Source organism: Labeo rohita, unplaced genomic scaffold, assembly GCF_022985175.1.
Source record: "Labeo rohita strain BAU-BD-2019 unplaced genomic scaffold, IGBB_LRoh.1.0 scaffold_231, whole genome shotgun sequence".
NCBI lineage: Eukaryota > Metazoa > Chordata > Actinopteri > Cypriniformes > Cyprinidae > Labeo > Labeo rohita.
In genome coordinates, this window is record NW_026128561.1 from 1 (window position 1) to 19459 (window position 19459).

Genomic DNA, 19459 nt, shown 5'->3' on the forward strand with positions numbered 1-19459 from the left:
TCAAATAGCTGTAAATCAGCCAATATTGTCCTATCAAACGATGCATCAATGGAAAGCTTATTTGTTCAGCTTTTAGATGATGTATAAATCTCAATTTCAAAAAATGGCTGGTTTTCTGGTCCAGGGTCACATTTATGAAAAACGTTATCCCACAAATGTACAGTACATAACATTCAAAGACTAACACAAAATAAATTAACATATTTAAATGAAAATAATAATAATAATAATAATAATAATAATAATAATAATAATAGCTATCCAAAACAATTACAGGAGTTGTTTAAAACAAAAACAAAAAATTCTGCAAAATATGCTAATTTAGCAAACACTTTTGGATAAAAGTGTCTGCTAAATGAATGTAAAACAAATCACCAAACCCTCTGTAAAATAATTTACAGAATCAAAACCAGAAATCCCTTCCATCTCTTTCCAGTTTAATTTAAGAGTTGAACACATCAAAACAACATCAGGAAATGAATGCTGCTGTTGCCTGTAAAAACACATCAAACAATCAGTCTGAATTAAAACAGTGCATAAGAAAATGCACAATCCTCTATAACGCATGATGCCAAGATGCAAATTAATCAAATGCTGAAACTCACATCCACCTGTCATAGCACATTTACACTGTCATTTTGGCCTGTCATGTCACTTTTACTCAGCAACCTGATCCATAATGACAAATAACCAAACCAAAATTAAATGCATGAGGGGAAAAAATCTAAAGAATTAAAATGTAATGTCACATTGATAAATAACTTTTTAACCATATTTGTGTGAACTTTGAAATTAAATTCATCTTACTAGATTTTGAGACACAACCACAGTTAAGAAAAGAAGGTAAACAGTAACAGCTGCTTGTCTTTTTCGTGTGCTGCTCTTGTTCAGATGCTGTCTAGTTAGTCAGCTCACTATGTTTTGAGAAAATTTGAAGAGGACAACACCGACCGTCTCTTTAAACACACACTTTACTTTAGCTCTGACAGTTAAAGCAGAACAGATTAACTACAAAACGACTTTTACACTTTTCAAGAGTTTAAAGTGTTTTTTAAAGAAATACAGCGATAAAGCTCGCGTTTGTATCTGTCTGGACGGAAAGTTACTCACCACGGATCAAACTCATGAATGAGGCTCTCGAAGCGGATCACCGCGAACAGTCTGGAGATGAATCCACACACACACGCCAGGAAAAGGATGGTGAAAGACAGCAGACACCGCCATCCAGCCGGCTGAGATAATCCGTCTTTTTTCCCACCTCCACCCGCGCCGCTGGAGCGGAAGATCCCGGGCGAAGAGCCGCCGGTACCGGCTGAGGATCTGCGATGAAGCTCCGTCATATTCTTTCAGGATGAGAATCTGTTTAATCCCTAATTGATAATCACAAGTCTGTCCGGTGAATCGGTTCGACCGGCGGATCCTCACATCATCATCCCTCTGAATGTCTGACAGTCAGCGCATTTCGGCTCCGCTTTCAGCTTGTGATGTCCAACTCCACAACGAGTAGTTCACTTGAAACGGCTCTTTGTAATGATTCAGTTGAACCGACTCGTAATTTTCTTAAAACCTACCTTCAGTTTACTCCAGAATACCATCGAGACCAGAATTTGTGCCACCGTAAAACCACAGTAAATTAACTGAATTAATTTACTGATCTTCAAAGAAGCAGCTTTCAGAAACTTTCTGTTAATTTATTCAGCGATTTTTTAAAAGGCGGCTGTGTCAAGTTAGCTATATTAACAATAATTGTAGCAATTAGTTTAGAGAGTTACCATGATGATTTTTGTCAAGGTGGTAAATTACTCGATTGTTTTACACAATATTTCCGTATTTTACTAAATTTGAGAAAAATATCGTGTTTGTTTAAATCTTTCGCGTTGTTAATGTTTAACTGGCTAAGTGGATTTTATTTTATTTTAAAGCCAAGTATAGGCCTAATTAAACAAGCAGGGTTCTATGCACTTTTTAAATACGCATATGAATAAAATTATTTTTTTTTTTTTTGCTTATTTCAGTTAATCTCATAAAACCAGAAAACACTTGACAGAGTCGTGTAAATATGGCTAAGGCACGAAGGCGGAGGACGACGAACCGATTTAGCTAGAACCGCTCAGAATGATTCTTAAACTCGTGACCTCGATCATTCAGTTTAAAGCTATTCACTATCAAAAACTAGTTCGAAAGAGCTTCACTTTCGAATTTCGACATGTAGTGATTTTAAAAAGCACGAAATGATTGTCAGGTGAAACGGCTTTCAAAACTCCGAATCCAAAATGATTAATTGTTTTGAAGCGCTCCAATCGGATCGTGGATCGCGAATCATTTGATTTAGATCGGAACTTCGGAGCAGGTTCGAATCTTTTGACTCAGTTCGGAACTTCGGAGCGCGAATCGCGAATCATTTGATTTAGATCGAAACTTCAGAGCAGGTTGGCAAATAAAAAAATAAAAATAAAGAAAAAAATTACACAGAGACACAAATGGAAGGTAGCATTTCGCAAAGTTGGTCTTGTGTGGCTACAATCATCTGTGTCTGTATTCTGGAATGAAGTGTTTCTGGACTAATGCTACACATTGTGTGATCTCAATTTTGTTTCGGCAGTTCAAGTAGGGTGATTTTCTATTCCAGCAGGAGGTACATACAGAAACTTCTTTTCGACTCTCAGAACACAGATTCATGCTGCCCTCTGCTGGTTACAATTACGACACAAAATACAGAAATGTGCTTTTGATAAAAGCTCTTGAACAACAGATGACAGCGAAACAAACAACATACGAACATTTTCAGTCTGAATTACTGGATTTACTGAGAAGTCAACGGCTGTATTTCTGTTCTTTAGTTTTAGCATTTTCTTTTTTTCGCATTTGTCACAGAAATGTTTCTAAACCAATTTGTAGCAGACAAATATAAATTATAATGCTGAAACTAAATGTATTACATTAACTACAAAATGAGTTAAGGATGATACTGTAATGAACTATGAAGTTGTTTAACAAACTGGAGAGAGATCAGATGATCACCGATTATTATAGCAGTGACTATTCTGACAGCTCTATTCCTCCAGGAAACATAGGTACTTGATTTTATGATTCATAACAGGCTACAGAAAGCAGTACAAGAGAGTATGAAAGAGGAGATAAGAACAGAATTTTTTTTTACCCAGTACTGAACTTCAAATCAACAGACGTCTATGTAATGCTGCTCTTATGAAAATAAACTAAAACACACATTTTAGACATAACTACTTAAAATCAGATGTTATGAGTTTAATACATTTCTAAAACAAAAATACACAATGCATTTCCAAAAACACCCTCCAGAGGTAGCTGGTTTTCACCGGGTTTTCCGTGCAAGTACAATATAAATCTAAATAATGTGAATAAATGCAATGTGATTTTTAACAAAACAGATACTGGATTGTGCTTCAGACCCAAATGTCCATAAGGGTGATTCAGTGTCTGACCTAATGCTTTTTTGGACGTTGTGAAAAACATCCCTACTATTAGTCACTCTTTTCTAATTAAACAGGCACATTTGACTATGATGTTCATGTTTCTACATACTTTGCCACTGACAATGGAAGTAATACTCTAGATCCAATTCTTCACGGTAACCTGAGCATAGATTTTCTAGCTGGAGTCTTCAGAGTCTTTTCTTTCTAGAGCTGAAAAAAAAAAAAAAAACCAGACCAGAATTAAATTGCAAAAATTTCTGTTTAATTAAATAAATAAATTTATTTAAAATAAACTGAAACATTACTGAGGTTTGGCAATGAAATATTCTTGGATCTGCAGCGTCATGAAACACAGAATGACAGCATTATAATGTCTTTAAAATCAACACAAATACTGCAGATATAAACTGTTTCATGTAACGATTAAGTTATTTTCATTTGAGGAGAAACTATTAATGTTACTTGGCAGTGGTAACTGCAGTGTGTTCTGGGTAACAGTGTTCTGATCAGTGTCTTCTCTCTCCATGGCTGAAACAAATTTTAATTTTAAAAGTTTAATTTTAAAAGTTTAATTTTTTTTTTTTTTTTTTTAATAAGGATATGTATCTGAACTCACCAAAATTAGGCAGGGAGATGTTTTTAGAGCCCATTGCCCCTAGAAAAGTCATTGCAGCACATGTTTAAGACTCTGAGTAAGTGATGATAAATTCAGATGAATGAATTCAGATTTTCTGACCTCGAGCTGCTGTAGGAGCTGCTGCTGGAGTCTCTTTAGCCTCACAAAGACTTTGAGTTTCATGAAGCTCCTCAGCTGAAACACACAGAGAAGAACCATTAATGAAACAGGCCGGAAAAACATCTGAACAAGCATTTGAAACAGGGGTCATTGTGTGTATTAGTTCAGGACCTACTCTGAACCTCCTCCGTATTGTCATCTGCAGTGGCGGCTACTGGTCTGTCAAATAGGGGAAGCTCATTTTCGGCCTACATCATAAAATTGTCTATTTATTTAAAAGTAAATTCTGCCCTACGTTCCAGTCAGCCAGCTAACTTTGTCATACCAGGAGAGCTGAAAAGACCTGTTATTTTTCCCTATCTTTTGCACTAAATCAGTCTTAGGTGTTGATCTGCCCTGCTGTTTAATTCTAAGTTTTTCCTCGTAAGGAACACTTTCAAATGGCTTCGCCAAAATCAGGTCGACAATATTAGCACTGTCTGCCATCGTGTGCAGTTTCACCCACGACGCTAGCCTAGCCTACTATGAATGAATGAATGAATGAACGATCTAAAAAAAAATATTAAACTCTGTAAAAGTGAAACAAGGAATGTGGTGTATAATTGTGTGAAATGTATGATGAAAATCAAGCAATTTCGCCAAGCAAATATAAAGAAATAGGTTGCAGCAGTTTTTATTTCGACTGAACTTGAGAAATCCGCGATGGGACTGAGCGCGAATAGCTTCAGCGATTCCTTATAGTACAAAATCGCTGTCAGTCAAAAGGAGATGCAATCTTTCGACAGACCCTCCAATCATCACGCAGAAGCTCGGAGTCCAGGCCAGCCCACTCCTCATTTGCTCCTCATTCACCCCCAGAGACGCTGAGCGTCCGTGGGCGGGACATAATCGCAGCGTTTATCCAATGACCGTCTAGTTTCAAAGCACTGAAAAAAAATGTTCAAAGCAGCCGCATTGAAGTCAATGGACGCTGGGCTTCAACGGGGAAATGCACTGTGACGCTACGGAATGTATGAGAAGAAAATCAAGTCAGCCGACCTGCTATATCTAACTGATTCTGAACGAACTCGTCTTTGAGATGAACGTTTTCTAACGCATTTTTAGTCAAGAAAATGTTAATACAACAGTACATAATTTGACCATTAATTTTGTGACATTATAGGGGAAGCTGAGCTTCCCTTGCAGTCTTAAAGAAATCGCCACTGGTCATCTGTGTTTTCCTCATCTGAAGAATCATTTAAAGCAGCAGCCAAACGTGCATGTGTTTCTGGTCCTGATGGAGAGTTCAGAAGAAATGAAGTGGTTGATTAGTGCAGATGGTTATTGAACATGTTAATGCACAGTGAGGCTGTACAGTCACAGTAAACCAACTGGCTTTTAATTTCAATTATTATGGCACTTCTTAGTAATTCAGACTCACTTATTTCTTCTGTTTGTGCTGTATGATAGTTGAGAGGCCCAACTGAAAGAATAAATATTAACACAGAGTCAGTCTCATCTCTGTCATGTCAGTTTTTTTCATCAGGATGATCTGTGTAAAGATTTTTAGACAATCTCTAACTAATGTTAGTATTACTGTCAGTGAAATGAATGACCACAGTGTGTTTTGACTTATTCACTGTCAAACATCAAAACATCAAAATTCAATATACACATGAAACCAAACACCCCAATAATAAAGACACATCAGATGACTTTTGCTAAAGTCACTCATAGGACTACTACTAATGAAAACATTCAATAATATATTTCATTGTTTGATTCTATGGACAGTTTAGTTAAGTTTGTACAATAAATCATTTTCATTGTGTTGGGAGGCACCTTCATGTCCAGCATAAAACTACTGGAATTACACACAATTACAATTAAAAGCAGTGCATGTATTAGTGGATGTACTAAACTCACCTCTGCAGCTGTTGAGTATTACAGCTAAAATAAATAAAATGAAAGAAATGTGTGTGCGTGTGTGTGTGTGCGCGTGTGTGTGTGTGTGTGTGTGTGTGTAAATTATCTGATTTGTACTTTAATCGGTAACTTTTGAAGGAGTCTCTCTGGATAAGAGGATCTGAATAAATGAAAATCATTTCAGCAGCCAAATAGCCATAAAGAAATGAAGTGGTTGATTAGTCAGACAGAGAACATGTTAATCAAACTTGTAAACCATCTTTTAACATCAGTATGGACCTTAGTAATTCAGACTCACTTATTTCTTCTGTTTGTGCTGTATGATAGCATTTTGTCATTTACACAGCGAGAGGCCCAACTGAAAGAATAAATAAAACCAATCAGTTTTTAAATGTTTTTTTTTTTTCTGTGTAAAGATTTTTAGACAATGTTCTAATGTTAGTATTACTAGCAGTGAAATGAATGACCACAGTGTGTTTTGACTTATTCACTGTCAAACATCAAAACATCAAAATTAATATACACATGAAACCAAACACCCCAATAATACACATCAGATGACTTTTGCTAAAGTCACTTAAGGACATTACTAATGAAAACATTCAATAATATATTTCATTGTTTGATTTATGGACAGTTTAGTTAAGTTTGTAAAATAAATCATTTTCATTGTGTTCAGGCACCTTCATGTCCAGCATAAAACTACTGGAAACACAATTACAATTAAAACAGTGCATGTATTAGTGGATGTACTAAACTCACCTCTGCAGCTGTTGAGTATTACAGCTAAAATAAATAAAATGAAAGAAATGTGTGTGCGTGTGTGTGTGTGCGCAAAATTGTGTGTGTGTGTGTGTAAATTATCTGATTTGTACTTTAATCGGTAACTTTTGAAGGAGTCTCTCTGGATAAGAGGATCTGAATAAATGTAAATTCCTTCCAGAAATAGCCATAAATAATAAATATCAACAGAGACAGTCAAACTTGTCATCTCACATCAGTATGACCTGTGTAAAGATTTAATTTTCAGATTGTCTTGACTTATAAACTGCTAGTACAACATAGCTGCAATTAATGCATTTTGTCATTTACACAGTGAGGCTGTACAAGGACATAAAACCAATGTTTTTAAATTTTTTTTTTTTTTTGTTTGTTTTTTGCATGTTCTGGCTGTTCTAGCAGACTAAATTTCCTTCTCACTTTTCTCCAATGTTGTTCATGGTAATATTAATAAACGTATTAATACATTTCAGTGTTTGACTTTAAGGACATTGTTGTTTCTTTTGTATGATTAGCAGTTTTTCTAGAAAATAAAAGGAAACATCAGCACTCTGGGTAAAAGTATGGAAAATAATTAATTATTACATTACATAATCTCATATACTGTGAATCATAATGCCACTCATTAATGTACCTAATTTAACCAAAATTATTTTGGAGAAGAAAAATAATGTAAAAAACAAAATGTAACCAAAAACAAAAGTTAGTTTGGGTTTTAATGGTAAATTATGAAAGAGTTAGACTTACCGGGAACTTCACCTGCATAATAACCTGTGTAAAGATTTAATAAGCATTAAAAAACAGAAAAAATTCCATCTAATCCAAATACTTCAATTAAAATGAACATTTACACAGTGAGGCTATACAGTGATACTGAATCAAATGTTTTAAATCCAGAAGATGTTTTTTTTTTCTTTAATAATTTATTTATTTATTTATTTTAAAAGTTGATCATTGTAATATTAATAAATGTATTAATACATTTCGATGTTTAAATTTAAGGACATTGTTGTTACTTTTGTATTATGAGCAATTTTTCTAAAATAAAAAGACAACATGTCAGCACTCTGGGCGTAAGTATGGGCAATAATGAATTATTAAATTACATAATCTTAAAAAGTACTATAAATCATAATGTCACTCATTCATGTACCTAATTTAACCAGAAACCAAAAGGTAGTTTGAAAAACAAAATGTAACCAAAAACAAAAGTCAGTTTGGGTTTTAATGGTAAATTATGAAAGAGTTAGACTTACGGGCACATCCACGTTTGACACCTGTGTAAAGATTTAATGAGCATTAAAAAACAGAAAAAAAATTCCATCTAATCCAAATACTTCAATTAAAATGAACATTTACACAGTGAGGCTGTACAGTGATACTGAATCAAATGTTTTAAATGCAGAAGATGTTTTTTTTTTAAACATTTCTTTCATGTTCTGTCAATTCCAGCAGACTCATCTTCCTCCTCATTGTCCTCCAAAAATTCTACTCACTCCTCACTCATTCATGAACCTAACACCGGAGCAGGTGTTGTGTTGCTGGATGTAATAATGAACATAGTGGTCGTCATTTACTCCCGACATCTGACCTGCTGAAGATGCAGTAGATTACGTTTGTTTGTGAGGGGAATACGCCTCCCGATCTACATATATCCGTCGATGTTGCTGAGCTCATTTTGACAAGGTAAAAAGGGTGTTGTTTTACAAAACCACTGAGAATTTTTAATCAAAGTATATTAGAGACTTTTCATTAAAACCCTAAAGAATCATATCAACTTGTGGAAAATGGGCATCCGATGACCCCTTTAAAGAATTCGCTGATTTTCTATCTGAGTTAGTGTTGGCTACAGATAAGGTCTTAATAGTGGGTGACTTTAACATCCATGTTGATAATGAAAACAATGCACTGGGAGCAGTATTTATAGACATTCTGAACTCTACTGGAGTTAGACAACACGTGTCAGGTCCCACTCATTATCGAAATCATACTCTAGACTTAATACTGTCACATGGAATTGATGTTAATATCGTTGAAATTATGTGAGCAAAGTGATGATATCTCAGATCATTATCTAGTCTCGTGTATATTCAGTATATTCAGTGTTGGGCAAGTTACTCTGAAAATGTAATTAAATTACTGATTACTCCTTTTTAAAGTAATCAAATTACTGTTCTGATTACTTTATTTCAAAAGTAATTAGTTACATTACTAGTTGCATTACTTTTTTTCTGTACATCCACAAAATTTACGTGAAACAGTAGCATAAACGCTCCCGATAAAATATTAGCTATTAAAGCATCAACATTCACAAACCACTGTTATTTTTACTAAAAGCAATAGGCTGCTGCATGCGTGGTTGCAAAATGCACAGCATTTCGAGCGGTGAGTGGATTCTCTGATTGTCCACTGCATTCCAGAAATCAACATTGTTTAATGCTGCAAACACGTGTTATAAATAGAAACTCTGCCTATGCTTAGGCGTGTTAATTGTTTTTGTTTTATATCAGTTGTTCTTGTTGCTTTTGTGCATACATGAATAGCAGTTCATTTGTTTTAGCTACTTTATGTTTAGATATTTCTATTTTGCGGGAGTCCCGCAAATTATTTTATTCTATCGCATCGCGCACTTCGCATCTCTGCCTGCCCGCACCCGCACCTGCACTCGCCCATCAAGTCTTGTCCCGCGCAGCGCGTCGTCGCAACATGGACAAGACTTGATGGGCAAGTGCGGTGCGGGGCTGCGGGCGGGCAGAGACTCATGTGAAGACAGTGGAAGTTGGTGCGTTGCTCTCCACACCCGGTACATTCTCAAGAAGTTTTAATGTACCGTGCTGCCCTTTCAGGTGTTTTAAAATAGATATGGAGTTTTTCACGGTTGAAAAGGTTTTCTTCCCCAACAATGCACAATAATGTTCTTGCCTTTGACAGAAATAAACTAAAAATAATGATTGTATTTCCAGCTACAGAACGCAGCTTTCCTCTCTCCATGCTGCCTTTGTTTTCACTGGTAGACTCCGCCTCACAGGCGCTTACCAGTCAAAGTAGGTTTCAGGTAGAGGACGTGGCGTGTGCTAGCCAACACCCTTTTTTACAATCTAGATGATAAAACACATTCTGTCGGCAATGATGTAACGCAGCAGTAATGCATGCTTGTAACTATACTCTAATTACTAATTTGGAAATTATAATGCCTTAAATTACTCAGTTACTAAAAAAAGAATCAAATTACAGTAACGCGTTACTATCCAACACTAATTCCAAATAACGAAAACTGTCAATTCAGCTCCTTATTACAAGTCTGGTAGAACCATCACTTCTACTACAAAAGACTGCTTTGTAAGTAATCTTTCTGACTCATCTGAATTCCTCAGCATGTCCAATAGCTCAGAAAAACTTGATGATGTAACAGAAACTATTGACTCTCTCTTTTCTAGGACTCTAGATACGGTCGCTCCTCTGCGCCTAAGGAAGATGAAGGAAAACAGTCCGACCCCGTGGTATAATAAGCACACTCGCGCCCCTAAAAAGAGCAGCCCGGAAAATGGAGCGCAGCTGGAGAAAAACAACACTAGAGGTTTTTCGTACTGCTTGGCATGAATGTAACCTATCCTATAGAAAGGCGTTAAAAACGGCAAGATCTGATTACTTTTCTACTCTTTTAGAAGAAAACAAACATAAACCTAGGTATTTATTCAATACAGTGGCTAAGTTAACAAAAAATAAAGAACCAACAAGCATCGACTGTGCCCCTCAGAGACAAAATTGTCACCATGCAGCTGTCAATTACAGTATCGCATCAGATAGTGCTCTATAGATCTCCTGGGGAACAATTCCACACATTCTCTATTATAGGAGAGGAAGAATTGTACAAATTGTTAAATCTTCTAAACCAACAACTTGTATGCTAGACCCTATTCCATCTAGGCTACTAAAAGACTTGCTTCCAGATGTCATAGATCCTCTTCTGAATATTATTAATTCATCACTGTCATTAGGATATGTCCCCAAAACCTTCAAACTGGCTGCTAAAGAACTCTCTCATTCCTTCCTACAGAAAAATGATATCTGTGAGGATTTCCAGTCAGGTTTTAGACCGTACCATAGTACTGAAACTGCTCTTATTAGAGTTACAAATGATCTGCTCTTGTCATCCGATCGTGGTTGTATCTCTCTGTTAGTGCTACTGGATCTTAGTGCTGCGTTCGATACTGTTGACCACAACATTCTCTTGAACAGACTTGAAAATTATGTTGGCATTAGTGGTAGTGCATCGGCATGGTTCAAATCGTACTTATCCTACTGCCATCAATTTGTGTCAGTGAATAAAGAGGTATCATATCGGTCACAAGTGCAGTATGGAGTACTGCAAGGCTCAGTGCTAGGGCCATTACTTTTTATGCTTTACATGTTACCCTTAGGAGATATCATCAGGAAATATGGTGTTAGCTTTCACTGTTACGCAGATAATACTCAGCTCTATATTTCTTCATGGCACGGCAAAACATACCAATTTGAAAAACTAACAGATTGTGTAGTTGAGATTAAAAACTGGATGACAAGTAATTTCTTACTGCTAAATTCTGAAAAAACAGAGGTGTTAATTATTGGACCTAAAACCTCTGCGTGTAATATCCTAAAACACTGTCTAATACTTGATGGCTGTTCTGTCAATTCTTTTTCATCAGTTAGGAACCTAGGTGTGCATTTTTTCCTTCGAAAACCACATCTCTAGCATTTGCAAAACTGCATTTTTCCATCTCAAAAATATATCTAAATTATGACCTATGCTCTAAATGTCAAATGCTGAAACGTTAATTCATACGTTTATGACCTCAAGGTTAGACTATTGTAATGCTTTACTGGGTGGTTGTTCAGTACGCTTAATAAACAAACTCCATCTGGTCCAAAATGTGGCAGCTAGAGTTCTTACTAAAACCATAAAGTATGATAATATTAGCCCGGTTCTGTCAACATTGCATTGGCTCCCTATTAAACATTGTATAGATTTTAAAATCTTGCTAAAGCCCTAAATGGTTTAGCTCCTCAGTACTTGAGCGAGCTCTTATCACATTATAGTCCCTCACGTCCGCTGCATTCAACCGTGGGTGGCAGATCATTTTCTTATTTAGCGCCCAAACTCTGGAACAATCTACCCAACACTGACGCAGACACACTCCGTCAGTTTACATCTAGATTAAAGACCCATCTCTTTAACCTGGTTTACACATAACACATCAACATATTTCTATAATTCAAATCCGTTAAAGTTAGGCTGCATTAATTAGGTAAACCGGAACCGGGAACACTTCCCATAACACCCAATGTACTCGGTGCATCGTAAGAAGAATGGCATCTACGCTAATATTAGTCTGTTTCTTTTTTATTCCGAGGTCACCTTAACCACCAGATCCAGTCCGTATCCAGATCAGATGGTCACTGCAGTCCCCCAGATCCAGCCCGTACCCAGCCAAGACACTGACTAGGTGAGCCCCAGAGACGGATCCCCAGTAAGGACCTCGTCACCTAGACGGCCATCGGCACAAGACCATGGGAACCAGATGAGTCCTCTGCGTCTGGCCAGAGGAGAACTGGCCCCCCGACTGAGCCCGGTTTCTCCCAAGGTTTTTTTCTCCATTCTGTCACCAATGAAGTTTTGGTTTCTTGCTGCTGTTGCCTCTGGCTTGCTTAGTTTTTCTTCAAATGATATTGTATACTATTTGAACTGAACTGAGCTAGATGATGACATCATTAAATCCAATGATGAACTGCCTTTACCTGAAAATTGAGTGTTTACTGTTGCCCTTTTGCATTATTGATGCGCTATTTTCCATTTAATACTGTACAGCTGCTTTGTCACAATTCTGTATTGTTAAAAGCGGTATATAAATAAAGGTGACTTGACTTGACTATTGCAGAAGCATGTTTATATTGTGTTGTGATTTTGAGAAGAGTCAGACTCACACAATTTTCCCCTTAATTTTGACTGTTTCTCCAGAGATTCTGAAACAACAAACATTAACAGTCATTCTCCTCTTCTGTGATCCTACTATGACTTTAAAACACTTGAGGGAATAATACTCACTTAGATATTTAACATATTTTCTCAGCAGATAAAAAACAAGAAGAATGATGACAAGAACAACTAAAGCAACTACAACTCCAATGATCACCGGCAGCAGGACATTCACTTCATCTGTCACAGAAAAACAAACTGTTTAAATTCAATCATAATGGTACAAAATGTAACACTATTAAAGAAGTGATCTTGACCATAGGCTGAGACCACACATCATCGTTACCCCAGCTGACAATGAGTGGTTCAGACAGAGTCTGGTGCTTCACCACACACTGATAGTGAGATCTTTCAGACGGCAGGATCTTCAGGCACTTCATCAGCTGAAAGGATCCGTCTGCGTTTGGTCTGATTCCACTTAAGTTCAGCTGCCCATCAGGTAATGGCATCGGATCGTGTCGGATCTCCATTTGTACATGTTTAGGGAAGAAGCCTGTGGCCAAACACACCAGAACCTGCTGCTCTGATGATCCAGACACTTTTACAGAACAGTAAACCTCAGGACAAGCTGCAGGATAGACAGAACCAATTCATTCAAATAATAAACTAGCATGAAAAGTCAGTGAAATTATAATCCTACATATTCTTATGTAAACTATAAGTGAGATGAACTCACCTGCCGTAATGAATTTTCTCTCTCGTTGAAGGTCACTAAAGTTGGTTAACGTTTCCACACATCTCCTCTCCAGGCTGGAAACTGATTCATTCCAGTGCATAGGGAGGCCAAAGGTCAAGTTCTCTCCATCATAGACGTATTTATCAGTGCCTTGAAGAAATGTTACTGAACCATTAGGGAGACGTTCAACTGCACAGCCGTGTCTCCACTGAAGAACATGAAGATCTAAAGAAAACATACATTTTAAATTTAAAGCAAGAATATGCACGTTTTTTTTAATGAAAGTCCATTTCCGCCACTGAATAATAAAAAAAAAATTATTGTGACTTGTTGTCTCGCAATGTTGTCTCGCAATTCTTTTTTTTTGCGTGATACAAACTTGCAATTCTGACTTTTTTCTCCGAATTGTGAGATATAAACTCGAGTTATACAGTCAGAATTCCGATATATAAAGTTGCAATTCTGAAAATAAAGTCTGAATTGCATGATATAAACTTAATATCAAGTAATTCTGAGAAATGAAGTCAGAATTGTGTTATATAAACTGGCAATTGCGAGTTATTAAGTCAGAATTGTGAGATATAAACTCGCAATTAAACTCTGTGAACATATCAGTCTTTTTTTCTCCTCAGAACTGGACTTTATAACTCGCCATTGATAGTTTGTATCCCATAATTCTGAGAAAAAAAGAATTGCGAGATACAAAGTTGCAACTGCAAGAAAAAAAGTCAAAATTGCGAGATACGAAGTCACAATTGCAAGAAAATAAGTCAGTTATAAACACGCAATTCTGACTTTGTAACTTGCAATTGAGCGTTTATATCTCACAGTTCTGAGAAAAAGGTCAAAATTACGAGTTTATATGACAATTCTGAGAAAAAAGTCAGACTTGCGAGATGTAAACTCAAAATTGCGAGAAAAAAAAAGTAGGAATTGTGAGATAAAAAGTCGCAATTACGTGGAGGAAATGGGCTTCCATATTTTTTTAACCTTGAAATATTAGTCTCAAAATCATTCTGATGATACACTGACATATAAGGCAAATGATTTTTGTTTCTATCTAATTAGGTGATATGCTTACGACATGTTAATTGAAAGTTCAATTAACTGCCTAACTGTCACACCCCTGTGGACTGTTTTGTTGGTTTTTGCTCTCTTGTTCCGTTTCTTGTTATGTCCTTACTGGTTAATCACTCACACCTGTTTGTGTCATTTGCATCCCTATAATAGTTTGATTCAGTTCCTTGTTTGTCGTCCCTTCTTAATGTTAGTTTACGTCGTGTTGGCGTGTGTTTTCCCTGCTGTTCCTGTTTGTTCCTGTTCCCTTCTTGGATTATACTATTAAAGCACGTTTGTATTATTTCCTCGTCCCTGCGACTCCTTCCTGCACACAACCCTGACAGAAGAACGAACCTAAAACAAAATGAAGGCTGAGGAAGCTCTGTGGGGTTTGCGGCAAGGCGGTCGGAAGTTGGAATGGTATGTGGAGGACTTCCTCGAGCTAGCTTACCAGCTGAGCTGGCACACCGCTGCTCTAGGTGCGTGTTTTCAGCTGGGGCTGGACGATGAGACTATCCGTTGCGATCTTCCCGTGTGTGAGTATCCCCTGATCGAACTGATTAATCTAGTCCTTTATTTAAATGGTTCTAACTTCGAAGTCAAAGAAATAAGGGAGGATTACATGTCTCGTCATCCGGTCCCCTCTGGAACACACTGCGTCATGTTGGCTCACACCACGCCGGGAACCCCCACATACCGCACCAACAGCTCGGACCGCCTGCCCCGCCCCAAACAACCCTACATCATCCAAGGCTCCATCTGCTTCCTCAGCCCGGAACCGCACGGACTCCAGCCACCGCCCTGCGCTCAAGTCGGCCTGCCGCCACCCCGCACCCTAGGCCGCCGGCCTCTCATGTGGCAAGCCACATATACATTAAAGACGTTATGGACCTGGCGATCCCTGTGGGGTTTGATTCCCCTGTACTCTCTCCTTCTCCTATGTCTCCGCTGGTCCCGTCCATCCCTCCTACGTCTCCCCTGTCCTCCAGAGCGCCGTCCAGAGCCCGAGTGCCCTCCTGTGCCAGCGCCTCCAGAGTGCCCTCCTGTGCCAGCGCCTCATAAGTATAGTGGGGGCTATACTTACGAACTGTGTGATCCGCCATGGCTGCCCAGACTGTGTACTCGGCCATGGCTCCCTGAGCTCCCTGATCTGCCGTGGAGGCGTTCCTCCTTTCCGTCCTGTGTCTGCCCTGCACGAGCTTACAGGGCACCCAAACAACCTCCCCACCCCCCCGGTGTATATGTTACGGCGCAAGACGCACCTTACAGGAGGGGGGAGTAATGTCACACCCCTATGGACTGTTTTGTTGGTTTTGCCCTCTTGTGCCCTTATTTGATCTTTCCTGTTCCGTTTCTTGTTTTGTACTTACTGGTTAATCACTCACACCTGTCTGTGTCATTTGCATCCCTATAATAGTTACCTGTTCCCTTTTTGGATTATACTATTAAAGCAGGTTTGTATTATTTCCTCGTCCCTGCCACTCCTTCCTGCACACGACCCTGACACTAACAAAGTAGTGTTTATAATTATTTTTTAAATATATTTATTCAATGTTATTGTTTTAATGCACAGTGCTGCTAATTTTATTAGCTGATTGTTGGTTATGGTGAAGTGATTTCAGTGATGTATGAGTACTTATTGAACATTTCCAGCACATTTTAACAATACTGTAATAATTTTGATCACTATAATCATGATATCTTACTATTTCGTCATCTTTAGTTATAGAGTCTCTAGTATTTATATTATATATATATATATATATATATATATATATATATGACACTTCCATAGCCAGTCTTTATCAGAAATAAAAATCATTTGTGACCCTGGACCAGGAAAAAAAGAAAAAAATCAAAAGGGTCCATTTTCTGAAATTAAGATTTATGATATATTTACGGTAGGAAATTTACAAAATATCTACATTGAACATGATATTTACTTAACATCCTCTTGATTTTTGCCATAAAAGGAAAAATCGATAATTTTGACCCATGTATTTTTGACACTGTACACTGTGTTTTTGGCTATTGCTACAAATATACCCGTGCTACTCAAGACTCGTTTTGTGGTCCAGGGTCACATTTGTGCATTCCTCAGTTTTATCAAATTCTTGCTTGTCCCTTTACCTGTGTCGTTTCTCAGTGTGTTGAGGTTGATTTGAAGCCATTGTTGTTTATATTTCAACTCATCACTATCATTTCTGAACAGACTCTTAGACTCCTCACACAACTGTGTCAAGAAATCTGCTTTATCCACACCGTTACAGAAACTCATCTGTATGTCATTGAGTTCGACTGAACTGTAAGATTCATAACTGTCTCGAGAGCTCAGAGATTTCAGTATGGCGCTGTATGTGTAGTACAGAGAACATATTTCTGAAATGAGGAAGAGAAACATGTTACAACAAAGGGAAGAAAAATCACCACCATGCAGCAGTGTAACAGCTATATGTCCAAAGATAAAAAAACCTATTGTGAGAACCAATTGAAAGGTAAAAGTAGCCATCTTTACAGTATAATACAGAAAGTAAGAATATGGAGACAAGTAAAAAAAAGGTTTTCTTACCACTTTGAGAGGGGAAGATAGACGAAATCAGAAGGAATACTGTGACTGAGGCCATGATCTTTCAAAAGTACAAAACCCGCTGCCTCTGCTTTTATCCTGTGACATAAGGTGCGTTCATATAGGAGTTCCCGTAATTACGAGATTCCAACTTGTAAAAAAGCGTTCACGTCCTCGTAGAACTCGCAATGACAACTTGTGTACTGGGAGTCTTCTGAGAGCTACGACTTGTACCACATGACCGCTGTACCACCTGACCAACATAGGCTCTGTTTAGGTGTTGATGGTGTTGCCATAGAAAAGCATAATTCCGACCGACTCTGAGGACGTGAACAGCTCCAAGTAGAACGTCACATGTTGTCATCTCGAAATTACGGTAATTACGATATGGCGTGAATGCAGCATAATGCTGCGTTCTGTTCAAGTCCTCAGTCTCTGAATTACGCATGCTTTTCTATGGCAACACTATCAACGCCTAAACAGAGCCCACGGTACGTTAGTCAGGTAGTACAAGTCGTAGCTCTCAGAAGACTCCCAGTTCACAATCACAAGTTGTAATAACGAGTTCTACGAGGACGTGAACGCTTTTTACAAGTTCCGGGAATTCAGGTATGGCCTGAACGCACCTTAATACTAAGGATGAGGTTTGCTAAATGTGTTGCTGTGTAACGGTCTGCCTACCCCTGATATGAACTTTGTTGTCATTATTGAAAACTAAGAATTAAACATTATGCTAAACATTCTTTCTACACTAATTTAATTCACAACCGAACAAGATGAAATCAATTTACATTTTAAAATATTACTATTGTCTGCCCGTCTGTCAACCAGGGGCGTCGCTAGGGCTAATCATTCGGGGCTCGAGCCCCGAAAGTTTTTACTCCAGCCCCGAATGTTTTTTTGTATGGCCCTATGATTTCCATGGAATTTGACAAAGTTTGAATGGTTTAATCAAAAGTTGGTCATAAACTTAAATCAAGTCGCGATATGGACTGGTATCTGTAAAAATTATGCCGCAAAAGACTATTCAAATATGAATCCTGCATGTTCTGCGTGTCTTTTTATGAATGAACGGCGCGGATGCGCGGTTTCGTTTTCTATACGTGTAATACTGACACGCGCAGTCATTTCAGCGTCTGCCGTTTCACTAAATGAGGGCGTAAATACATTAACAACATCTCCAGAACTGCTCTGAGAGTCACTTCATGAGCATTTCACTGTTTCATTTGAGTAAAACAAGCGTCAAATATATACACAGAAATTTAAAAGTATTCACGGCAAGTCGGCAACCCGTCAAAATAAAAGTTCGGTTTAACTTTATTAATCATTCAGTATAATGTACGTGCTACGTACTACTACTACTACTACTATTAATTAATAAAAATGTATATATTTTTTAACACAATATTTCTTCCATGTTTTACATTTTAATAGTAAATAGTTTAATAATTTTCATTAAAAGATCAATTAAATCAATATTTTATACCTTCATCTGATAACCAGAAAAATACACAACACAGAGAATTCCATAAGGCATGTAAAAATAAATAAAAGTTGTTTTTATGCATTCAAATAAACAGACATGCTAAAACATATTTGGTAACAATAAAACGTGAAGTGAGAAAAAAGTTAAACATTTCATAGGGTCCTAAACATGTAATTTTTCTTAACTTTTGATAAATTGACGGTAATTTAACCATTAAAAAGAAGACCAGAAAAATGAAAACAGAAAACAGAATTTGAAAAAAATAAACTAAAATGGAATTTGGGAAAAAAATAGGGCCCTATTTTTGCATCCAACTATATATTTGTTACTGTTATAAATACATTTTCAAATGTATTATTTTATTTGTCTAACATATTTTTGTAATGTTATAATTTTGTTATAATACTTGGATATGTTTGCTATTTGCAGTGATTACTATTTACTATTGTTAATAGTGTGACAAGGTCTTTAACACCCGGTTTAATGCCCCCGGACCCCCCTAGAAGGATCCAGGTTCAACCACTTGTGTCAAACAAAATCTTATGTGAGCATGATGTGAGCTCCCACCAACTACCACTAGCCCCTGATGTTTTGGCACCAGCCCCGGATGTTTTAAAATCCTAGAAACGCCCCTGCTGTCAACGCTGTAGGCTATGCAGATCAAAAGTACAGACATGGACTAAAAGTTACTAAAGTTTCCATTTCGTGGGATTTCGTGGATTTGGACTCTCATGCTGCAGGGCCCTCTGCTGGTCATAATAAGAAATCAATATAGAATCA

At 37.4% G+C, this 19459-nt stretch overlaps 1 protein-coding gene across 1 annotated transcript; it reads right to left on the bottom strand.

Annotated features, from left to right (window-relative positions):
* Positions 1 to 4885: 4885 nt before the first annotated feature.
* Positions 4886 to 17396, bottom strand: LOC127159586 (HLA class I histocompatibility antigen, alpha chain E-like). Its single transcript, XM_051102367.1, has 10 exons — positions 17197 to 17396; positions 16758 to 17006; positions 13569 to 13793; positions 13179 to 13460; positions 12962 to 13072; positions 12841 to 12879; positions 8133 to 8153; positions 7624 to 7647; positions 5612 to 5653; positions 4886 to 5464 (listed from the first exon to the last, which is right to left on the bottom strand). The coding sequence occupies exons 1-10, from the start codon at positions 17249 to 17251 to the stop codon at positions 5379 to 5381; spliced, it is 1134 nt and encodes a 377-aa protein (XP_050958324.1). The 5' UTR covers positions 17252 to 17396; the 3' UTR covers positions 4886 to 5378.
* Positions 17397 to 19459: the final 2063 nt, after the last annotated feature.

Bases quoted from the DNA above. Each gene is read 5' to 3' on its own strand.
- LOC127159586 (XM_051102367.1), bottom strand. From the start codon at position 17,251: ATGGCCTCAGTCACAGTATTCCTTCTGATTTCGTCTATCTTCCCCTCT. The intron at 12,880-12,961 runs GTGAGTATTATT...TTGTTGTTTCAG, and splicing joins AAAATATGTTAAATATCTAA to AATCTCTGGAGAAACAGTCA. The intron at 5,465-5,611 runs GTGAGTCTGAAT...ACTCTCCATCAG, and splicing joins AGCACAAACAGAAGAAATAA to GACCAGAAACACATGCACGT.